Source organism: Caenorhabditis briggsae (assembly GCF_000004555.2).
Source record: "Caenorhabditis briggsae complete genome, chrX, whole genome shotgun sequence".
Lineage (NCBI taxonomy): Eukaryota > Metazoa > Nematoda > Chromadorea > Rhabditida > Rhabditidae > Caenorhabditis > Caenorhabditis briggsae.
In genome coordinates, this window is record NC_013491.2 from 18,977,761 (window position 1) to 19,001,023 (window position 23,263).

General features: G+C 37.3%; 4 protein-coding genes across 4 annotated transcripts; 2 read left to right on the forward strand and 2 right to left on the reverse strand.

The window, feature by feature from the left end:
- Positions 1–3,450: 3,450 nt before the first annotated feature.
- Positions 3,451–4,754, forward strand: CBG28060 (the record flags this gene model as incomplete). Its single annotated transcript, XM_045240550.1, has 3 exons — positions 3,451–3,466; positions 3,695–3,829; positions 4,630–4,754. 3 exons carry the CDS (start codon positions 3,451–3,453, stop codon positions 4,752–4,754), a joined length of 276 nt encoding a protein of 91 aa, XP_045098647.1.
- A 5,756-nt stretch (positions 4,755–10,510) lies between these two features.
- CBG28061 lies at positions 10,511–10,770 on the reverse strand (the record flags this gene model as incomplete). Its single annotated transcript, XM_045240551.1, has 3 exons — positions 10,511–10,531; positions 10,579–10,689; positions 10,738–10,770. 3 exons carry the CDS (start codon positions 10,768–10,770, stop codon positions 10,511–10,513), a joined length of 165 nt encoding a protein of 54 aa, XP_045098648.1.
- A 5,717-nt stretch (positions 10,771–16,487) lies between these two features.
- Positions 16,488–17,714, forward strand: CBG07484 (the record flags this gene model as incomplete). The annotated part of the gene is made up of 4 exons (XM_045240552.1): positions 16,488–16,521; positions 16,578–16,670; positions 16,948–17,081; positions 17,598–17,714. 4 exons carry the CDS (start codon positions 16,488–16,490, stop codon positions 17,712–17,714), a joined length of 378 nt encoding a protein of 125 aa, XP_045093518.1.
- Positions 17,715–20,582: 2,868 nt separating this feature from the next.
- CBG07483 lies at positions 20,583–23,173 on the reverse strand (the record flags this gene model as incomplete). Its single annotated transcript, XM_002645743.1, has 4 exons — positions 20,583–21,187; positions 22,028–22,919; positions 22,970–23,041; positions 23,117–23,173. 4 exons carry the CDS (start codon positions 23,171–23,173, stop codon positions 20,583–20,585), a joined length of 1,626 nt encoding a protein of 541 aa, XP_002645789.1.
- Between the last annotated feature and the right edge of the window lie 90 nt (positions 23,174–23,263).

A 23,263-nucleotide genomic window follows, 5' to 3' on the forward strand; every position in this document is an offset into this window, starting at 1 on the left:
TCCCTTTGTTTCTAATATTCCTTCGTCTTTTTCCCCATTTTTCTCAATTTTCCTCAATTTTCGCGGTAATTTGAATTTTTCTCATTTTTAAATGATTTTTTAGATCATTGATTGAAGGAAACAATCACAATTTAGATATTTCCCACAAAATTCGAAAATTTTTAAATTCGCCCAAAATAAGCTATTGTCTCTCGGAAATTGTTCGAACAGGCAATAAAACATTGCAAAAATTATAAAATTAATTTTTTTCGATAATTACCACAAATTAATTACCACAAAAATTTGAGCAAAACAATGAAAAACGAAGGAAAACGGAGAAAAATGGGAATTGCAATAAGATCTCAATTTCGCTAAATTTTCCCATGGAAGAGAAAACCCCGCAGCTCGGCCACGGCCATGGACTGATGTCGTCATCGCTCGCAAATTTTATTTTTGGGATTTTCTCCGTTTTCCTTCGTTTTTCATCATTTTCGCTCAAATTTTCGTGGTAATTTATCGAGAAAAAAAAAATTAATTTTTAATTTTTGTAATGTTTTATTGCCTGTTCGAACAATTTTCAATAGAAAATAACTCATTTTGGGCGAATTTTTGGGATTTTCAAATTTTGTGGGAAATAGCTAAATTGTGATTGTTTCCTTCAATCAATGATATAGAAAATTGTTTGAAAAGGAGAAAAATTTAAATTACCGCGAAAATTGAGGAAAATTGAGAAAAATTGGGAAAAATACGAAGGAATATTGAGAAACAAAGGGAATTGTAATAGAATTGAAAAAACAAGGAATTGAGAAAAATTGGCATTGAGGAAAGTATCGGCTGGGTTTTGAACTTAAATTAAGCATTAAAAAACTGAGTTTGTAAAATTTGTCAAATTGAGCTTATTGTCAAAAAGAACAATGTGACAATGAGAAGTGAAAAATTTCTGTCGTTCGAAATTTTCAGATACCGAAATACTGAAGTTCCAAAGTTCTGAAATTCTTTGATTTCAAAGTTCTGAAATTCTGAGATTCTTAAATTTGAAAATTCTCATATTCTGAAGTTCTGAAATTCTCAGATTCCGAATTCTGGAATTCTAAGAATTCTGAAGACAATGAAAAAAATTTCTGCCGTGATTATTGAAAATTCAGAAATATTGAGATTCTGAAGTTCTGAAATTTTGAAGTTCCGAAGTTCTGAGATTCTGAGATTTTGAAGTTCTTAAATTCTGAGATTCTGAGATTTTCAGATTCTGAAGTTCCGAAATTTTCAGATTCCTAAATACTGAAATTTCAAAGTTCTGAAATTCTAAAAATTCAGAGATTTTCAAGCTCTGAAATTCAGGAATTCAGAAACTTCATCAAAAAAATTGTACCCCCGAATCACAAACGTTGTACCCCTAAATAAAATGGGTTGCACCCCAGAATCATAGGTAGATTACCCCCAAATCGTTGTACCCCGAATTTTTGTACCCACGAATTTTGTACCCCCCGAATAACCAATTTTGTACCCCTAAATCAGTTGTACCCCCGAATCATTGTACCCCCCCCCCCCCGAATTTTGGCCATATTTATGTGGAGCAGTATAAAAGGGTCCTCTGTGAAAAAGGACATCCCTTCAAAATGTGTTTTGAAATCACAAAATTTTCGTACTTCTTCAGAGGAAATTAATCCGGGAACTCCACATTTCAATAGTAATTTGGTGAAACTCTATTTTTCGATGAAGATCTTCCTAAATTTTGGAAAAATTAGCAGATTTTCATGAATTTCGAACGGAACTTCGTCGAATTTCCGATGCAAAATTTCGGAAAAAACTGGCCGGAAAATAGAAGGGCCCCCTCTAATTGAAGGGCCCCTGTAATAGAAGGGCCCTCCTAAGGTACCTTGGAACAATAGAAGGGCCGGCCCTTCTAAAACAGGTTTAACGGTAAGTTCAGATTCTCAAGTCATTCTATTTTCCCATCATTCTCACTATTTATTTTTGTTGTTTTTCCTTTTCACAACCATAACCGAAAACAAATATCTTTAGGCAGGCGTCATGATGACCTATTGTTCATAAAAAATTTTATACGTAAAATTATATTACCCTTCATTACGGTCATACAAGGTCATACTAAGAAAGTGGACTATTGAAGGTGAGAATGACAGTAATAATGTTGATTGAAGTGGTCCTAGTATCTCACTTTCCTGTGGGAAAACAGATGTCAACGTTTTGGGTGAGAGAGCGTTTTTAGAAAATGAATGGGGAAAGAGCACCGCAAGAAAATTGGAGAATGAGGAAAGTTCTGAGAAATCGAGTCGATCCGTGAACAGGGTCAAAGTTTCTGATTGTTTGAAAAAAAATTTTCAACTAAATATGATTGATATATTACCTTTCAAATGAGGGAATCTTTATTATTACAAGAATCTTTATTATTTCACGATAAAAAATAATAACGTTTTGAAAACGACGAAAACAGTATAACAAAAATGTAAATATTTAAAATTGTGAAAAAATAGTGGGAAGAAAGCAGAAAAAGTAATGCACATTGGTCGATTTCTTGTTTAAATAATTTTGTTATGTCTGTAGGTTTTTGAAACTTTTTTTCCAATTTCCTCTCCGTAAAAAAGAATTCAAAATTACGTTTCCATTTCCGTTTTCCAAAAACTTTTTACCACGTTCTGTTTCTCAAAAATTGGACAGTTCCGATTTTGTTCTCGTTTTTCGATTTATCGGAGAAATGTGTTCCCTACAATCGATGGTAAGAAAGAATAGATTTTTTTGTAATTTGATTCAAGTAAGATGACCATGTCTCATTCGGAATGAAAATGCAAGTATTCGTATGTTCATATTGTTCCTTCGTTTCTGTCTTCATACAAACGTTACCCATCTTTCAACAACAACTCACACTTTTTATCACATTTTGACTGCCTTTTTTTCAGGGTTTCTGCTTCTTCATTTCCTTTTTCGAGGCATCTGCTCTTCGGTTCCATAGGAAACAGTCTCCGATTCTTTATCTCCCTTTTTTGGGTTTTCTTCTATTCAATTTCCCTTCCATTTCCCAAAGAAAGGTTCACTTCTTTGTTCCCCTTTTCGAGGCACCTGCTTTTCCGTTTCCTTTTCTGGGTCTCTGCTGTTTCATTTTTCATCTATTTCCCAAAAAAAAAGGTATATGCTTTCTTTTTTCCATATGTCCACTCATACTCTGCGTTCTCCATAGATGACACCGTTGTCACTTGCTCCACCCCTTTCTGCGCCGACTCTATTCGCTCCTCCCATTTTTGAGGAGTATATAAGGCAGGCGCAATACCTGTTTCTTCAGTATTCTATTGACTGGGTGTACCAGTCTTCCCCAATGATTTTTTTTCGACATCCTAACTATTCCCTCTTGCATTCTTTGATTCCAAAGGTAAGAAAGATTGTTTCTTGTGTTGATGAAGCCGTAACATTGTAATTTCTCACAATCACTTGAAAAAACTACTTTTTTTTGAATTTCCCATGTTTTTAGCTTTAAGTGAGTTTAATTTTTCAACTTTTGACGAAATTTGGTGACCGGATAGCCAGAGAGATTTTTTATAGATAAAAAATTATCAAAAACAGACCGAAATTGACCCAGTTAGGAACCAAAATAATAAAATATAGAGAAACAGGAAAGAAAGTAGGAGAGAAAGAAAGCATGGAAGCTCCGTCAAATAAAACGTTGGTTTTCAAAGAGATTATTTTTTAAATCTATGATTTTCAGAAGAACCGCTAGATGAGGAGGAAGTCTTGGAGCCGGAGCGCCAAGTACCAAGTCAGAGCACGGATCAGCCAATGGAGCTAATGGTGCAGACCAAAGAAGCGAAGGAGACCTCACCGTCGGAAAAGCAAAGTCCAGGTTAGTGGATGTTTTGGAGTGAAAGGGGAAAAACTGGGCCACGGCCATCCGCAGTACTTCAAATAGGGCACTTCTGAGATAGGCCTTCCTAGTGGACGTAGTGGTTTCTGGGGCACTGATAGGGTTTTACTATTAGAAAGAACGGACTGATTGGTCCACGCCAGTCTATATACGGCTTGAGTGGGTCACGGCCGACCGCGGTCAAGACTTCCATGGTCTAGGTTAGCGGTATAAGGTAAGATGATAAGGAAATATACTCATCGTTGAGGTTTTCTCGGGGAGATGGTTTCAATATATCTTCATTGTGCCCCGCCGGCTGTTGAGCGAGTTCGCGACCCCGTAGCTTAGCTGGTAACGTCGCTGCAAATCTAGTATTTTTCTCACAAGTTCCAATCCTTAAGAAGCTTCGATAGGTGTAGCTAAGGATTTTTCCTACGAATTGCTTTAAAAACACGATCAGATTTGTATCTCTCTAGTGCTCTGAAGCTGACAGTCCACCAAGATCTCATTTCAAATCCTTCATCCCTCCTTACCAGCAATTTAGATTTCTTGATTCAAACAGAAATTGAAAATGCCACCCAATTTTTAATCCAATTCTTACTCTCCTTTCAACTTCCACCGCGTCCGCTCGCACCATTCCTTTCTTCTCCCTCCTAGTTCAAAAAACAGGCCGCCGCTCTTTTCCTCCTTTTTTGCACCCCCCCCCCACTTTCTTTTAAAAAAACTAGTTATTTCTTCTGTCCCTTTTCGACCAATCCACAAAGACGGGCAGAGCAAAAAAATGTAGTTGTTTTTTGCAGGAGCGGCGGACACGGCGATCGAATCCATAGCGCAAAAGTTCGAGGGGACCGCAACGTTTGTAAAAGAAGGAGGCATACCGAGAACCGAAAAGCCAAAAAAGAAGCACAACGGCGTTCGGAGTTAGAAGCTATGAGCAACTATGGTGAGTTTGAAAATCTTGAACTTTCTGTAAATATACCAGATGATGAGCCTTCCAGAGTGAGATGATGAGTTTCCAGCTGAAGAGTCAGTGTTGCACGTGACGGTGCCAATTCCACAGGATTACCACCACCCAATTCATCCACCGTCTCAGCACACCACAGGTTAGCTTGGGCTTAACTGTATCTTTCCAGTTTTCCGCTCTAAATTTTCTATTCCTTTAACCAGAATCCCTCTATTCCCGACATTATAGAACTGTTTTTGATTGTCCATCATTGCCGCCTTCCTCATTTCTCCCCAGACCCTTTAGAATCCTCTTTCGATTGCCCAGAACCTAAGGATCCTTGCCTCTCTTCCATTACATCCCGGATTTCCAAATATTCTTGTCTTCCCCATCCGATTCATTCCAAATAACTTCGTTTTTTTGTGCAATTTTCCCTCTGCTACAATTGCAATTTTTGGTTTGCCATCCATCCCATTTCTCTTTCTGAATACAACCTAACTATCCCAATGTTTCCACGGTTTATGTATGCTTTCGATGTTCAAAATTTGAACTTTTTAAAAAATAATAAACTATCAAATAATCTAAACTTTTTCTGTATGTTCAACCAAAATAAGAAGGAAAACTTTTTCTTTGGGGGGTTTATTTCTGGGGATTTTTCGGAAACAATGACAAGATAGCAAGACAAGAAAAATGAAATTTTCGGTTCAGAACCAGTAGAACATGCTTAACAAAAAAAATGCGAGGGGAATTGCACAACAAGGCAACATGATGAAAGAAGAAGGGATGACAGGATAGTCTAAAACAGCAAGAAGAAGCTAGAGTTCAACTTTCGGAAAAATTGGATTATTGATCGGGTGGAAACCAAGGGTACTGGGGAAGGACATAAAAACTAACTGGGGGAGATGAAGAAGCTATGGGATTAGCTATGGGAGCTATGGGATTGACACATTTGAAAGAAAGTATATTTGTCCCAGTAAACTTCATCTTTTGACTATGTACCAATTTTGACACAATCCCTTTCTATCTGTTCCAACTGTTCTTAATGTTCTTCTCCCAAACCCTTCTCCAAAGCTCCAAGTTTCCCTGTCCCCCGCTTCTTCGCTCCTCATCTCTGCATTTTTCACCTATGGCTTACCCACATCTACGATTTCTCAAGACCTCGACTCAAAGCCTACATCAAGACTCGATTCTGCCCTTTGTTATTTGCCCAGCTCAAACTTGAATTCTGCCCAAATTTCAAATTCTGTGCTCCTCACACTTTGTGATTGTTCAAAATCCGAACGATCCCATTAATTTTCCCTTTCACTTCATCATGTACATATCTTGAAGCCCATATCCTTCAAATTTCCAATCTCGTGTATTTTTCAGATTCGTTCACTTTCTTCCATGTCATCGTTCACTCAGCATTTCCCCAATCACCGTGATGTTTTGATCTTGGTTGGTTTTGAGTTATGTAGCCTTCTCTATACGATACTGATGGATTTCATTTTTGCGTTTCTGTTAGGTTTCTGTTAGGTTTCTTTTTTCCATTTGCATGTTTTCAGAAGATTACCAAAGCATCCATTTGAAGAGGCACAACTGATACTAAACGGTGCGAATTTTTTAGGTAAGAGTACTATTCCTTTTCCACCTATTTTATAACATTTCGGGGTACTTAACGGAGCGTCGTAAATGTCATAGTGGGCGGAATCGGAGATGACAGAAAAAGCGAAAAAGAAGTACTCGGGAATAAGGGTCTGGGTCTATATTTTGCAGTTTGCCGTTTCTAGGATTACGGTAGAGTTGTTATCTCCATCATTTTTCCAACCTCGTTCCCATTTTCCCAGATCATTAAACTTGGGAAATTTCGAATATTCCCAAACAACGAAAAGGGTATAAGAAGGAGTTCCCATGACATTTTCTCCCAATCATAATTTTTTTCCAAAAGTGTTCATATTCAAATAACACGATGCAACCAACACCTGCTTCCCCCCTCGAAGTTTTTTACGGACCTTTTTGAAAGAGAGAGAAGGGGACGAAGAAGTGGGGGAAGTGGGGGATGTTGTCGAAACATACACCGGCTGTCACATTACTCGGAGATTTTTGAATTTGAATAGAAAAATAAGAGAAGGATACTGTAGATGAGAGAGCGGGTGAACAACATGAATTAAAAAAAAGAGGGATACTGTAGATGGGGATGGCTGTGAGCAAGATGACATAAGAAAGAGGATTACTGTAGAAGGGAGTGTAAGCAAAATAAATTTTTGCAAAGGATCCAGGCTGAGGGCTAGATTGGCTTACAGATTTGAAATAGCTTTTTTCAGCTTTGCGAGAATGAACATTCTTTGGTTGTGAAGATTAAATGGTTCCAAATCGGCCAAAAGAGTTACCGTAATTGCTCAAATAGAACGCCACCCTATATTTGCTACATATATGAGATTAATTATCTCGATTTCGGTAAAAGGTGTCAAAAATGTTCAACTGATAAAATGTTTATCATAACATATGCAACATTTTATCTGTTGACAACTTTTTGATATCTCTTATAGAAACCGAGATAATTGATCTCAAAGTAGAAGATATCCTAAAGTAAATGATTTAATAGAAGACCACTCTTTAAGTTCACTATGAGCTCACTTATCTCGGTTCATATGAGTGATATCAAAAAGTTCTCAACTGATAAAATGTGTATCATAAAATCATCCAAATTTTATCAGTTAACAGATTTTTAATATCTCCTATAGAAATTAAGATAATTGAGCTCAAATGCACGTCGGGGCTTCTAGAACAAAAACAGTAGGTTTTTGCTACTTGGAGCCAAATTAGGGTTTTTTGGTTGTTTAAATCTCCGTACTGATTTTTTCTTCTGTCATTCCTCATTTTACCATTTTTTAGTCGTTTCCAAATCATTGTCAACATTATTTCTATCTCACCCATATGTCCCTCTCTCCAAAGAGGCCGCAAGATTGAGATCAAGATTGCACCTGTTAGATAAAACAACTTAGTAATCAGATTTTCTTAGTTTTGAGAATTATCTCATGTACTACGTGTAAATTCAAGCGCGTCAATAGTCAGTAGCACTTTTTTTTTGAAAAATTGAATGTCTGAAAATCTAACTTAAATTTTTGGCGCTCAAATCCCTTCAAATACTCCAAAGATATCATACAAATTTCAGTGAATTCGGCACGCGAGGACTTACGATTTCGAAAGGTTTTGATATTTTAACTCACTTTGAGCTAAAAATCCAATTTTCAACTGGAACTTATATACTGTTTTGAAACTTATATACCGCTATACTGTTTTGATTCGTCTTCTATATCGACGATGTCGTCAACAAAAATAATGTCACGACACGCTTTTATTCCCCTTCCCGGAAACAATGTTTTGTGCTGAATTTTCACACGACTTTTTCAAACATTAATATACGTTTTGGGGGAGTTGCCTACCATAAAATTGTTTTGGATTTTAGAAAATGAAAAACTCAGCCATCTATTAGGTTGAATAGAAAGTTTCTTTCTTTCTCGACGACGTTTTTGATCAAATTTTTCTTGAAGCAGAGAGGACTAGATCAATGAAAGTAACATTTGTGAGCATTGACAGTTGTCTGACAACGCTAAGATAATTTCTCGATTCCATTGGCCTAGAACAAAGAGGGCTGAGATTGAAAAAGCGAGCCAACTCCTTTTTTGGGGAAATACTCATTAGCTTGATGATCTTTTGCTAAATGCTCATTTGCTAAATATGCTCATTTGCTAAAATCGCTCATTTGCTAAAATAGTCTCACTTGCTAAATTTCGTTTACTAAATTTTGATCATTTGCTAAATAGAGGATTTGTTCAAACTGAAGGCTTAGGCTGAAACTCCTTACCGGAAAACAAGTGTTTAAGCCTAAGCCTAAAATTCAAAGCAAAAACCGGAATATTCTGTAAAAAATTAGTCAAAAAGTACTGAAGTTAGCAAATCACAGCAAACTTTCCAATTTTCATTTTTAGCAAATGATCAAAATTTAGCAAATGAAATTTAGCAATTGAGACTATTTTAGCAAATGAGCATATTTAGCAAGTAAGCATTTAGCAGAAGATTAACAAGCTAATGAGTATTTGCCCCTTTTTTGTGCCATCTTTTCGATTGAATTTTTTCTATCAAGATGACGTTCAAGAGCTCCAAACGTTCATTTATATGAAAGGGCAAGGTCCGGAGAATCCGACAAGTGCAAATGAATAGTCCCGCCATGTCAAATTAATTTTGGTCGATCCCTCTAGTCATGGGCGAGTTCGCACTGTCGTGCTGGAAGTAAACCTTGACTTTTGCACCTTGTTTCGGTTTGACTGCCAGATCTAATTATTTTATTTAGGAACTCTAAAAAACGGCAGTATTTCTGTGATTGGTCTTCGCACCTCAATAAACTGAAAACGAATTTCTGGGACCATATTCCTTTTGTTCAGCTCTTTTCTGTTCCTAATTCCCCTTGAAATGGGATATTCTATGAAGTTGGTGGTCTTTCAAAAGAATGAAAAATGGGAACTTTTAGATGTATTAGGTTGGCAGGAAAGTAACTGTCCCTTGTTTTAATTGTGAATAATACAAAAACCAGGTTAAGCCAAGATTAGCAGTATGCACCGTCGTGGTCCTCAGCATGTTGCCAACATTTAGGTCACACGTGAATACCATCTCTCCAAAAGCCGGCTGGGTGCGAATCAAGGTATTACTGTAGCACAATTTTTTCTCATCGATAATGTTAAAGATTTTGTTTTATGTTAAAGATTTTGTTTTATGTTAAAGATTTTGTTTTAACCAATGATCAGATAAAACAAAATCAGAACTTTCACGGGGGTAAAGGAGAACCGTCCAGCCAAAGCGGCTGAGGAACGACGTGACTTTCCGTGAACATGCGGTTTTTTCATTTTTCAACGACAGGCAAGTCAGACCTGAGCCGCTTCAGCGAGACGGTTCTCCCTCACCTAGTTATAGTCCTGACTTGTCTATAAAACTATAGGTTATTCGGAGATTTACGAAGTCATCTAGAGGGTGATGAATTTTGCATCATTAATGAGAAAAAACTGAAAAAATGAAATCTTTGATCCGCGGCTAGCTCGCTTAAGGAGAAAGGGTATCCACAAGATACCTGAATGTTGCCAACATGCTATGGACCACGACGGTGAATACTGCTATCTTGGCTTAGCCTGGTTTTTGTATTATTCACAATTAAAACAAGGGACAGTTACTTTCCTGCCAACCTAATACATCTAAAAGTTCCCAGTTTTCATTCTTTTGAAAGACCACCAACTTCATAGCATACCCCATTTCAAGAGAAATTTAGGAACAGAAAAGAGCTGAATAAAAGGAATATGGTCCCAGAAGTTCGTTTTCAGTTTATTGAGGTGCGAAGATCAATCACAGAAATACAAGATAAAGAATAAATAACTTTATTAGGGTACTTAAAATTTTAATTCTGAAAAAAGGAGGCAAAAATGGCATCAGAAGATCAAAATAGATGACTTATGAGAAAAATTTAGTGGGATGGAAGAAAGATAGGAAGGTGGTGAAATGACAGAATCGGGAAAAAAAACTCTAAAACAAAAACTACTCACACGGGTTCTGGGGAATCAAAGGAAGACAATGGGAATCTAGGGAATCACAGGAAGACCACCTCCTTATTGATTTGGGATCGAAGCACAATGAGCCCTTGTGCTGCCTGCTCTTTCTGAACCTTTCCTAGTTTGTCCATTCCTTGGTCCACTTTGTTTTCTCGGCCATCTTCAACTCGGACCAACGAGTGTCTAAATATTTTGGGATCCAATTTTTAAGTTCGATTTGATTCACTTACATTTCTCGCGCTTCGATAAATGCCCTCGGTAATAAAAATGAGCGGCTGAGGCTTCTTTGACAGACTGTGGGACGGGCCCATTATTCTCCTTGTAGACGTACGACGTGGTTTCTGAAATCGATCATATGAATATGCCGAAATAATTTTAAAAATTCTTACTGGCCACTCATTTTTCTCCGATTCTAAATCCATTACCCTTTCTTTTGAATCTTCAAACGATCTATGATTATCAAAAATCGCTCGTCTTAGCAACTAAGTTGATATGGTTTCTGAAAATGAATCGTTTTGAAAAAAAACTTCCCCTCTATAAAAAATCTCTCTGGCTATCCGGTTACCAAAATTCGTCAAAAGTTGAAAAGTTGAATTCACTGAAAGCTAAAAACAAGGGAAATTCGAAAAAAAGTAGTTTTTTCAAGTGATTGTGAGAAATTACAAAGTTACGGCTTCATCAACACAAGAAACAATCTTTCTTACCTTTGGAATCAAAGAATGCAAGAGGGAATAGTTAGGATGTCGAAAAAAAATCATTGGGCAAGACTGGTACAAACCCAGTCAATAGAATGCTGGAGAAACAGGTATTGCGCCTGCCTTATATACTCCTTAAAAATGGGAGGAGCGAATAGAGTCGGCGCAGAAAGGGGTGGAGCAAGTGACAACGGTGTCATCTATGGAGAACGCAGAGTATGAGTGGACATAGGGAAAAAAGAAAGCATATATCTATTTTTTTTTGGGAAGCAGGTGCCTAGAAAAGGGGAACAAAGAAGTGAACCTTTCTTTGGGAAATGGAAGGGAAATTGAATAGAAGAAAACCCAAAAAAGGGAGATAAAGAATCCGAGACTGTTTCCTATGGAACCGAAGAGCAGATGCCTCGAAAAAGGAAATGAAGAAGCAGAAACCCTGAAAAAAAGGCAGTCAAAATGTGATAAAAAGTGTGAGTTGTTGTTGAAAGATGGGTAACGTTTGTATGAAGACAGAAACGAAGGAACAATATGTACATACGAATACTTGCATTTTCATTCCGAATGAGACATGGTCATCTTACTTGAATCAAATTACAAAAAAATCTATTCTTTCTTACCATCGATTGTAGGGAACACATTTTTCCGATAAATTGAAATACGAGAACGAAATCGGAACTGTCCAATTTTTTGAGAAACGGAACGTGGTAAAACGTTTTTGGAAAACGGAAATAGAAACGTAATTTTGAATTCTTCTTTACGGAGACAAAATCGGAAAAAAGTTTCAAAAACCTACAGACATAACAAAATTATTTCAACAATAAATCGGCCAAATGTGCATTAATTTCTCTGCTTTCTTCCCACTATTTTTTCACAATTTTAAATATTTACATTTTTGTTATACTGTTTTTGTTGTTTTCAAAACGTTATTATTTTTTATCGTGAAATAATAAAGATTCTTGCGTACAACAAATGTTAAAAAAATCACTATATTTTAATTGAAAACGGAAAAAAATTCAAAAACCGTTGTTTTTAGTTTGTTACGACAGTTTTTAGACTTTAGCCTGAATTCCCTCATTTGAGAGGCAATATATCAATTATATTTAGTTGAAAAAACTTTTTTTAAACAATCAGTAACTTTGACCCTGTTCATGGATCGACTCCATTTCTCAGCAATTTCCTTATTCTCCAATTTTCTTACAGTGCTCTTTCCCCATTTATTTTCTAAGAACGCTCTCTCACCCAAAACGTTGACATCTGTTTTCCCACAGGAAAGTGAGATACTAGGACCACTTCAATCAACATTATTACTGCCATTCTCACCTTCAATAGTCCACTTTCTTAGTATGACCTTGTATGACCGTAATGAAGGGTAATATAATTTTACGTATAAAATTTTTTATGAACAATAGGTCATCATTACGCCTGCTTAAAGATAGTTGTTTTCGGTTATGGTTGTGATAAGGAAAAACAAAAATAAATAGTGAGAATGATGGGAAAATAGAATGACTTGGGAATCTGAACTTACCGTAAAACCTGTTTTAGAAGGGCCGGCCCTTCTATTGTTCCAAGGTACCTTAGGAGGGCCCTTCTATTACAGGGGGCCCTTCTATTTTTCCGGCCAGTTTTTTCCGAAATTTTGCATCGGAAATTCGACGAAGTTCCGTTCAAAATTCATGAAAATCTGCTAATTTTTCCAAAATTTAGGAAGATCTTCATCGAAAAATAGAGTTTCAACAAATTACTATTGAAATGTGGAGTTCCCGGATTATTTTCCACTGAAAAAGTACGAAAATTTTGTGATTTCAAAACACATTTTGAAGGGATGTCCTTTTTCACAGAGGACCCTTCTATTACAGGGGGTCATTCTATTTCTCCAAGCCCCGCTCGGAGGGTTCCTTCTATTAGAGGGGCCCTTCTATTAAAAGGGCTTTCCGAATACAGGTATCACGGTTTCCAACAACCTCGTAACTGTCTGCGATCCATCTGGTGTGTTTCCTAGACCATGTGGACCAAAAAAAAAAACTCAATTTGAAAAGTTAGGCCAGAATTTCGAAATGAGAAAACAGTTAATTTGAGGTCATAAAAAAAGTGTCCTAGAAAACTCAACTCGAAAATATTAGGGCACCATAATAAAATGGCCTAGGAAACCCACTACACGGTATCCCACAGAACACTTCCGAAATGCAAGTTATTTTTTGATCTACCGAAAAAAATGTGGCGCAATCACCAGAACAATTGAATCGTGGCTATCGATTATTATAGTGCATGTTAGCGTTTTAAAATTCTGAATATGACTTATCACCCGGTCACGGTGACCGTATTTGGTGAGATATGCTCAAATTTTGAAATTTTGTCGATTTCGGAGCCAAGACTAACAAAAATTCTACATCGACCGGATTTTTAAGTCGGAGGTGCTGCCCCAGTCCCAACCACGTCTTGTAAACAGCAAGTGGACATTCAAACAGTACGGAGTGCCTGCACACACTGCGAAGCTCACTCGTCAGTGGCTCCAAGCCAATTTTCCGAATTTTCTCACTAAGGATTGATAGCTAGCTTCACTAAGGATTGATAGCTAGACTCAATCCGTCAAATTTTTCGTTATGGGAATGTTGGACTCAACAAGTCTCCACAAAAAATTCCTAGTTTAGGAGCTCTGAGTAGATGCTTGACCGCGACATGGGACAATTTGGACGTCAACTACCCCCGTGTCGTAGTCGACTACTTCTTGAAGGGACTTTGAGATGTTATCAAAGCGAAGCGAGAAAAGCTCAAAAACTGTTAATGCTGTCTTTTTTGTTGTTTCTCAATGAACATTGCGGTTGAATTTCAGAAAAAAATCGTTTGATTTGACTTTTTTACACTGTCTTGAAAGCGGCGCTATATTTATTCCCCACCATGTAATGGTAGCAAACACAATTTATTTGTTAGAACTTTTTCCACCGAAAGCACAGTTGATTTCTGCCTAGATTGGAATCGCATGAAAAATAGCGCAAAAGACAACTTTTACTATAATTTCTCCTCAAAGAACAAAAACCATTACGTGTGTACTCTAATAGAAGGGCCCTCCGAGCGGGGGTTGGAAAAATAGAATGACCCGATGTAATGGAAGGGCCCTCTGTGAAAAAGGATATCCCTTCAAAATGTGTTTTGAAATCACAAAATTTTCGTACTTTTTCAGTGGAAATTAATCCGTGAACTCCACATTTCAATAGAAATTTGTTGAAACTCTATTTTTCGATGAAGATCTTCCTAATTTTGGAAAAATTAGCAGATTTTCATGAATTTTGAACGGAACTTCGTCGAATTTCAGATGCAAAATTTCGGAAAAAACTGGCCGGAAAAATAGAAGGGCCCCCTCTAATTGAAGGGTCCCTGTAATAGAAGAGCCCTCCAATGGTTCCTTGGAACAATAGAAGGGCCGGCCCTTCTAAAACAGGGTTTACGTTAAGTTCAGATTCTCAAGTCATTCTATTTTCCCATCATTCTCACTATTTATTTTTGTTTTTCCTTATCACAACCATAACCGAAAACAACTATCTTTAGGCAGGCGTCATGATGACCTATTGTTCATAAAAAATTTTATTTTCAAAAAAAAAATTTTATACGTAAAATTATATTACCCTTCATTACGGTCATACAAAGTCATACTAAGAAAGAGGACTATTGAAGGTGAGAATGGCAGTAATAATGTTGATTGAAGTGGTCCTAGTATCTCACTTTCCTGTGGGAAAACAGATGTCAACGTTTTGGGTGAGAGAGCGTTCTTAGAAAATAAATGGGGAAAGAGCACTGTAAGAAAATTGGAGAATAAGGAAATTTCTGAGAAATGGAGTCGATCCATGAACAGGGTCAAAGTTACTGATTGTTTAAAAAAAGTTTTTTCAACTAAATATAATTGATATATTGCCTCTCAAATGAGGGAATTCAGGCTAAAGTCTAAAAACTGTCGTAACAAACTAAAAACAACGGTTTTTGAATTTTTTTCCGTTTTAAATTAAAATATAGTGTTTTTTTAAACATTTGTTGTACGCAAGAATCTTTATTATTTCACGATAAAAAATAATAACGTTTTGAAAACGACGAAAAAAGTATAACAAAAATGTAAATATTTAAAATTGTGAAAAAATAGTGGGAAGAAAGCAGAGAAATTAATGCACATTTGGCCGATTCATTGTTGAAATAATTTTTTATGCCTGTAGGTTTTTGAAACTTTTTTTCGATTTTGTCTCCGTAAAAAATAATTCAAAATTACGTTTCTATTTCCGTTTTCCAAAAACGTTTTACCACGTTCCGTTTCTCAAAAAATTGGACACTTCCGATTTCGTTCTCGTATTTCAGTTTATCGGAAAAATGTGTTCCCTACAATCGATGGTGAGAAAGAATAGATTTTTTTGTAATTTGATTCAAGTAAGATGACCATGTCTCATTCGGAATGAAAATGCAAGTATTCGTATGTACATATTGTTCCTTCGTTTCTGTCTTCATACAAACGTTACCCATCTTTCAACAACAACTCACACTTTTTATCACATTTTGACTGCCTTTTTTTCAGGGTTTCTGCTTCTTCATTTCCTTTTTCGAGGCATCTGCTCTTCGGTTCCATAGGAAACAGTCTCCGATTCTTTATCTCCCTTTTTTGGGTTTTCTTCTATTCAATTTCCCTTCCATTTCCCAAAGAAAGGTTCACTTCTTTGTTCCCCTTTTCTAGGCACCTGCTTTTCCGTTCCCTTTTCTGGGTCTCTGCTGTTTCATTTTTCATCTATTTCCCAAAAAAAAAGGTATATGCTTTCTTTTTTCCATATGTCCACTCATACTCTGCGTTCTCCATAGATGACACCGTTGTCACTTGCTCCACCCCTTTCTGCGCCGACTCTATTCGCTCCTCCCATTTTTAAGGAGTATATAAGGCAGGCGCAATACCTGTTTCTTCAGTATTCTATTGACTGGGTGTACCAGTCTTCCCCAATGATTTTTTTTCGACATCCTAACTATTCCCTCTTGCATTCTTTGATTTCAAAGGTAAGAAAGATTGTTTCTTGTGTTGATGAAGCCGTAACTTTGTAATTTCTCACAATCACTTGAAAAAACTACTTTTTTTGAATTTCCCTTGTTTTTAGCTTTCAGTGAATTCAACTTTTCAACTTTTGACAAATTTTGGTAACCGGATAGCCAGAGAGATTTTTTATAGATAAAAAATTATCAAAAACAGACCGAAATTGACCCAGTTAGGAACCAAAATAATAAAATATAGGGGAACAGGAGAGAAAGCAGCAGAAGCGCAAAGGAAAGTAACTGTCGATTTTTCAATTCGTGAATAACATAAAAACAAGAATTAACCAGAGTTGACAGGATGCACCGTCGTGGTCCACGACATGCTGACAACATTCAGGTAACTTGTGGATAATTTCAGAACCCTCATCTTCATCGCTACCATAATCAACGTCATCATGAACAGCCAAATTGCTCGTATCAACAAGAAAAGTTAGTTTTTATTTCGAAAAGCTAGTTTTTTCGGTTTTTTTTAAACTCATTTTCAGACAACGTGACCGAGACTCTCCTGAAGACCCTTGTGAGAAAATTGGAGCGCAAAAACGCCCACCAAGGAAAGATCATTACATTTCAAACTGATCGTGAGTTCACTTATCGGGAAGTTTTTTTTCAAAACGATTCATTTTCAGAAACCATATCCACTTAGTTGCTAAGACGAGCGATTTTTGATAATCATAGATCGTTTGAAGATTCAAAAGAAAGGGTAATGGATTTAGAATCGGAGAAAAATGAGTGGCCAGTAAGACCTTTCAAAATTATTTCAGCCAGAGTTGTTGCTATCAAAACGGAGGTAGTCAATGAGAATGAAGAGGATATCCGACCACTGACAACCAGTAAGACCTTTCAAAATTATTTCAGCATATTTATATGACCGATTTCAAAAACCACGTCGTACGTCTACAAGGAGAATAATGGGCCCGTCCCACAGTCTGTCAAAAAAGCCTCAGCCGCTCATTTTTATTACCGAGGGCATTTATCGAAGCGCGAGAAATGTAAGTGAATCAAATCGAACTTAAAAATTGGATCCCAAAATATTTAGACACTCGTTGGTCCGAGTTGAAGATGGCCGAGAAAACAAAGTGGACCAAGAAATGGACAAACTAGGAAAGGTTCAGAAAGAGCAGGCAGCACAAGGGCTCAATGTTTTGCGGATTTCTCTCCCCGTTTCGAGAATATTAGCTTTTACAGAAAATGGCTCTTCGTAAAAACAAGCCAATCATCCAAGTTCGAGGATATGGAATGCGATTCAAAAAAATGAACCAAAATGAAACAGAGCTTTTTTACTGTGTCGAGCGGTAAAACATTGCAGCGTTACTATAAAACAACTTTTTTTTTCCAGAGAAAGAGGAGCTCAATGTGATGCAGCTTATCATTTCGACAGAATGAACAACACGTTCACTGTTAAAAAGCAAAATGTGAGACACGACGAGGATTTTGTCAGAAGTGAAGTTAGTATCAATCTATAGAATGTAACAGAATAGTCGTCACAGCAAACGATTTTACTTCAGGCATTCCTCGTGCGCCAGGAATTGAAAAAATGTGCGATTGATGGAAAACCCCGTGAAGTAAGAGTAGAATGGAGATTATTACAAAAGAGTAGAATGGAGATTATTGATACAATTTAAAAAATAGATATGAAATAAAACTAGCTCTAATTTCAACCGAATGGTCAAAGTCAACAATTGGCAAAGGATGAAAAAGGATATGGCAAAAAAATAGTAGGAGGTTTGAGGAATGTTTTTAATGAAACTCTTTTTTGAGAGATTTTAAGGAAGAAAAAGGAAGAAAAAATATTAAAAATGAACGCCAATCTTTTGAGCCTTCGATGACAACTTCTTCTAGCAACCTTTTTGGGATTTTCCGTCCTTTCTGTCCCCATTCGACGACGAATATCTTGAAGACTACCGCCAGCTTTCGGACCGAAATCCATGGCCATCAACAGTGCAGCCTCAGTCTGCAACTTGATATCCTGATCCACGTTTTTTTCGTTGACTAGAAAACGTCCTTCATCCGATTGACTTTTTTGTTGATTTTATCCCCAAGCTTCTCGTATCCACGATCCACTCTGATTTGTTTGATGTATCCATTCATCAGTTCGAAACGCGGATCTGGCGCCCTGAAATGATGTTCAAAGTTAGAGATTTTGATGTTGGTCCAAAATGAAAAAAGAATGTCTTTTTAGATCAGTGAACTTCTTGTATATCAATTTTCTAGAAGGAAAATCCTTTTATTCATTTGAAAAGGATATATTCACTTACTCAGCAGTGTCCGGTCGATAATGGTCTAGTGGGTATAGGTACGGAGTGCCATGCTTTGGAGGATCCTCTTCAGACACCTCGTACTTCCTCCTGATTCACTCTGGAACTTCTTTGAGTACGGTATTCGGCCCGTATGCTGGTTTTGGATCTTGAGCGTTGCCGTTGGTGATCCGTGTAGCTGGAATTTTTAAGTCCAGAGGTTTTATGAAGTCCGGCTCTCTGGCTTTGGCTTTTCTGGTCTGAGAGAAAAATCAAATGAAAATTGCGTTTTTATTTTCAAAAGTTCAAAAATCTATGTATTTGTTGCCCGTGATGAAACTTCCAGAAACGGCACAGAGTTGATATGAAAAAAAAAACTAAAATGTTCGGTTTCATCCAACAAGACATATTATTTAGGTATTTAGAGTGAAATTTGTAAAATTGAAGAAAAACTCACCTTTTTCAAAATAAATTCTCACCAACAATAGATTTTAAGTAAACCTTTTAATAGAAGGGCTTCTAGAAAATATTAAGAAAATAATAGAATATAGATAATACTCAGGAAAATCAATACGAGAGATACTCTATAAAATCCATGCACTTTTAGGATTTTTGGAGAGCTCTCGAGAATATGTGAGACGTCTATTCAGTCAAGTCGTCATGAGAAGAAAATGAATACTATTGGTTGGTACCTGACGGTTTATATACCCCTGGGGGCTGAGTCTTGTGAGTCCAACCAGGTGGGGTTGTACTTGTGGAGGGTCTCTCTTCACCTATTCAATCATTTACAGTGTCAATGAGACTCACAATCTCATCTTTATTGTTTTCGGAAAATGACCATACAAATGAGGTTGAATCACAATGTAACAGGAAGTGTGATTTGCATTCACACTTTACATATCATCTTTTATTACATTTCTATTCTAGATACACCTATTGTTTTAGGAGCGTAATCATGACGAATCATATAGTGTCTTTCAGAATCTCAGATCAGTGTCATTTAGAATCACACTTTAGATACAACACATCTATTGTGTTATGAGCCTAATCCTGACAGATTCCATTGGAAACGGATAATTTTACTAGGAGAAATGTCTATATCAAGACCAATAGATTTATAGAAAAAAGAAACATCCAGCAAAAAACCGATTGGGCCTTTTTTGAAATCGACGAATCCTTGAAAACGGAAAGCTTGTAATTCGAACGTATTTTTTACAGATTTATACAGGTAGGTATTTTTTATAGGTTTCTACTAGTTTTTCAGGTTTTCTAGAACTGCAAAAATGCGAAGCGTTTGAAAATTCTGAAAGTGTTAGAAAGTTGACATTTATCAGCTTCTTCAAAGGAGAAATATGAGAACAATATAAAAAAAACTTCGTTTTGGAACTAACTTCTAGAACTCAAATTTTGGCCTTTTATCCACTGTACCGAAAGAAATCCGGTTGGTGTTGCGGCCTAGGGGCGCGCTCTACGTCACTTTTAGCCGTTGTCCATTTCTTGTTTCTCAGTGTATACAGATGTTAAAGAACTACAATATAGAACATTGCCCATAATATGAAGTATCATTTAGAATCACAGATTAGTCTAGATTCACGTTCTAGCACCTATTGTTTTATGAGTGTAATCTTGAAACAATTATGAACAGTAAATGTTTCTTATGGGAAAATCCACATAGACAAGGGATTGGAGATACCAAAAGGCATGTTTGGAGTAATCTGCCATCTCTCTGTTTTCAGTTGAAAAAGCTCGAATACTCGAATTTCGATCTAGAGAGCAGGCAGAACCTCATAGTAGAAAGTCGTTTTTTCGGATTGAAATCATTCCAAAATTCATCAGGAGATCATCTTTGTGCATCCGGAAAGAGACGAGTGCTAACTTAAGATATCCAGCTGAAAAGAAGACACGTCACCATTCGACTGTCCACACCAAGAAAAAGAAACAGAGCTGATGTTCTCGTTGGTTTACCAATCGTATTAAAAAAATAAAAAAAACCCAATTATTTTTAACTGCCCATCGGGCACATCATTTTATTGAGTTTTTCCTTGGAAACATCAAAAAGAGGCACAACAGGAGAATGCAAAAGTCACCAGAATTAGAGAGGAATGGGGGAAATGGAAGAAATGTTGGCGAAAAGACAAAGTTTTTTTAAAGCAGAAGAACGGAAAAATTGAACATAATTGACATGGTTCTGGCATAGAGAGAGTAGGGTGGGGGGGGGGGGGGGGAATTCGGGGATTCGGCAGAAAAAAGAAACATTTACTCGACATCAAGAACTTCTTTGATTGGCTTGAAGTTCTTCTTCTGAAGGAGCCATTTTGCGAACTGAGCCTTCAGGGCAAATGGAGCCAGCAACTTGGAGAATTCGAGCAGGATGTTGGTCACTTCTTCGTCGGACGTCGCATCCTTGAGTCTTTGTTGAAGTCTGATTCCAGAGCTGGCGGAAGTTCTTGATTGCTTCAATTGGCTCAGCGTTGTGTATTCCGCTTTCATCATCACCAGAATTTGTTGAATGTCTTCTGGGAAATCGGCTGACAACGGATCTTCGGCAGCTAATTTGACCAATTGAATGGCTCTCGAGAACCTTTGGATGTGGTTTCCCACATCCATGGTCCCGGAGCAAATCCAGCAGACCAAGCAGCGGAAGAGCTCCTTTTCCGCAGCATGCTCCTGTGGGCACATTTGCTGAAAGACGAAGAGAGCAGCCACTTTGATCGCTTGATGCGGGAACTTTTCAGCTCCAATTTTCAAGCTGCGGACCATCTTCATGGAGCTCATTTCACACATGTTTTGAACTCCCGGTGGCAATTTTTGGAGCCTCTCTTTGTCGATGACGAGGTCGAGAAGAGCATTGGTGTCATGAGCTGAAAAATATATTGATTGAGTTTTTGTTAAAAATCACATGAGATTTTTTAAAATGCAAAATTTTTTTACAAAAGAACCTCAACACCTCGTAAACTCAAATTTTGACGAAATTTGAAATTTGCGGAGAACAGCCTATCTATACGCATCAAAAATTTTAGAATCCGCTCACCGCACCAAAAATCGCATTTTCAGTGCTAAAATAGCGGTTTTCAAATATGATTTTCTCAACGTCCACAACCATGGGATTTGTTGTGTCATACGAACTGAGAACTGAATGAAATTCAATATTTCAGTATTTTCTTTCATCATTTCGTTTTTCTAAATTCTCGAATAAATCTGAAAAATCGTGGCAAAAAATTGAAAAAAATTTTTTTTTCAGAAGATATCTGAAATATGAAATTTCAATCAATTTTAAGTAGACCACAACAATTTTAATGTTCTGGATAGTGCTAGGGTTTGAAAAAATCTTTTTTATTTGAAAAGCGCTGTTTCTCTGAAACAGCGAATTTGGTACTGAAACGAAAATAGCTGGGCTGAAACCGCCGAGCGGGTTTGTGTCTAAATAGGCTATTCCCTATCCCAATATGTGCATCAAAATCTGGATTCGAAAGGTGTTGAGGTTTCATTGCAAAACTGATTTAACCCGGCTGGAACTAGCAAGCGGAATTCAAAATATTCAGATGTGTCTAGACAGACATAAAAATTCTTTGAAATCTGGGTTAACAAGATATGAAGTTTTCCTGATAGATATGATGTTGGAAAGATTGTCTTGTGTTGAAAGACCAAAAATGAATTTTTTCTAATTATTTTTCTTCAATTACAATAAAGTATAAATTTACCTTCGTTTGAGGACACATCGGCAATGAACTTTTCGATGAGCTTCGAAGAATCCAGATTGGCAATTTGGAATCTCGCAACAAAGTTCTCAGCTTCGACCTTTACGGAGTCAACTCCTTCTGGGTCCTCCTGTTGATCATCTTCAGCCTCCTGGTCTTCGGTGTCCGACGACTCAACAAAGATGGGGTCTCCCAAAGTTCCGTCTCCACGATGAGCTTGAAGACGGCGGCGATTGTCACGTCTTCTGGATGCAATGGCTTTTTGTCTTTCCTCGATTTGAGCCATATGGTCGTCTTCATCCAATTGCTCCCAATCAATGTACTCGATGTTCTTCTTCTTTTCTTCAGTGCCTTCTGTGTCGTTTGAGGACACATCGGCAATGAACTTTTCGATGAGCTTCGAAGAATCCAGATTGGCAATTTGGAATCTCGCAACAAAGTTCTCAGCTTCGACCTTTACGGAGTCAACTCCTTCTGGGTCCTCCTGTTGATCATCTTCAGCCTCCTGGTCTTCGGTGTCCGACGACTCAACAAAGATGGGGTCTCCCAAAGTTCCGTCTCCACGATGAGCTTGAAGACGGCGGCGATTGTCACGTCTTCTGGATGCAATGGCTTTTTGTCTTTCCTCGATTTGAGCCATATGGTCGTCTTCATCCAATTGCTCCCAATCAATGTACTCGATGTTCTTCTTCTTTTCTTCAGTGCGAATGACGAATGGAGTTTGAATTCCAATCGATCTCTTATTATAGGATACTTCAGGTTCCTCGAGATCCTCTCGAAATTTTGTGTTTGACACTTGGATGCCACTTCCCCTTTGAACCCCATTGTTGGATTGAATCCAATCGAACTTTGTCTGTGTTCTTCTACTGGTTTTGGGGAAACGAGGAACAAAGCGCTGAAAAACGTTTGTATATTTTTCTGAACCTTCTGTGTACGAAAACTCACTTGTTGATTGATTTCTTTGATCCTTGCTTGGATCATCTGGGAGAGGGCCGGCGGAAGAGTCGATTGGCGGCCCTGAAAAATTGAATTGTCTTGCTTCAGTACGATTTTCAGAAAGTTGAAAAACAAATCTTTATTTTTATTACTCACATTAGCCATTGAAGCTTCTCCATTCACGAAATCGGGGAGCGCCACATCTTCAGCCATAGGAGTCTAAAAAGAAAACAGAGTTGCTTCGGAAGTCATAGTTTCTGATGATACCCTTACAGAAAGTCGAATTATTGAAATTTTATCAAA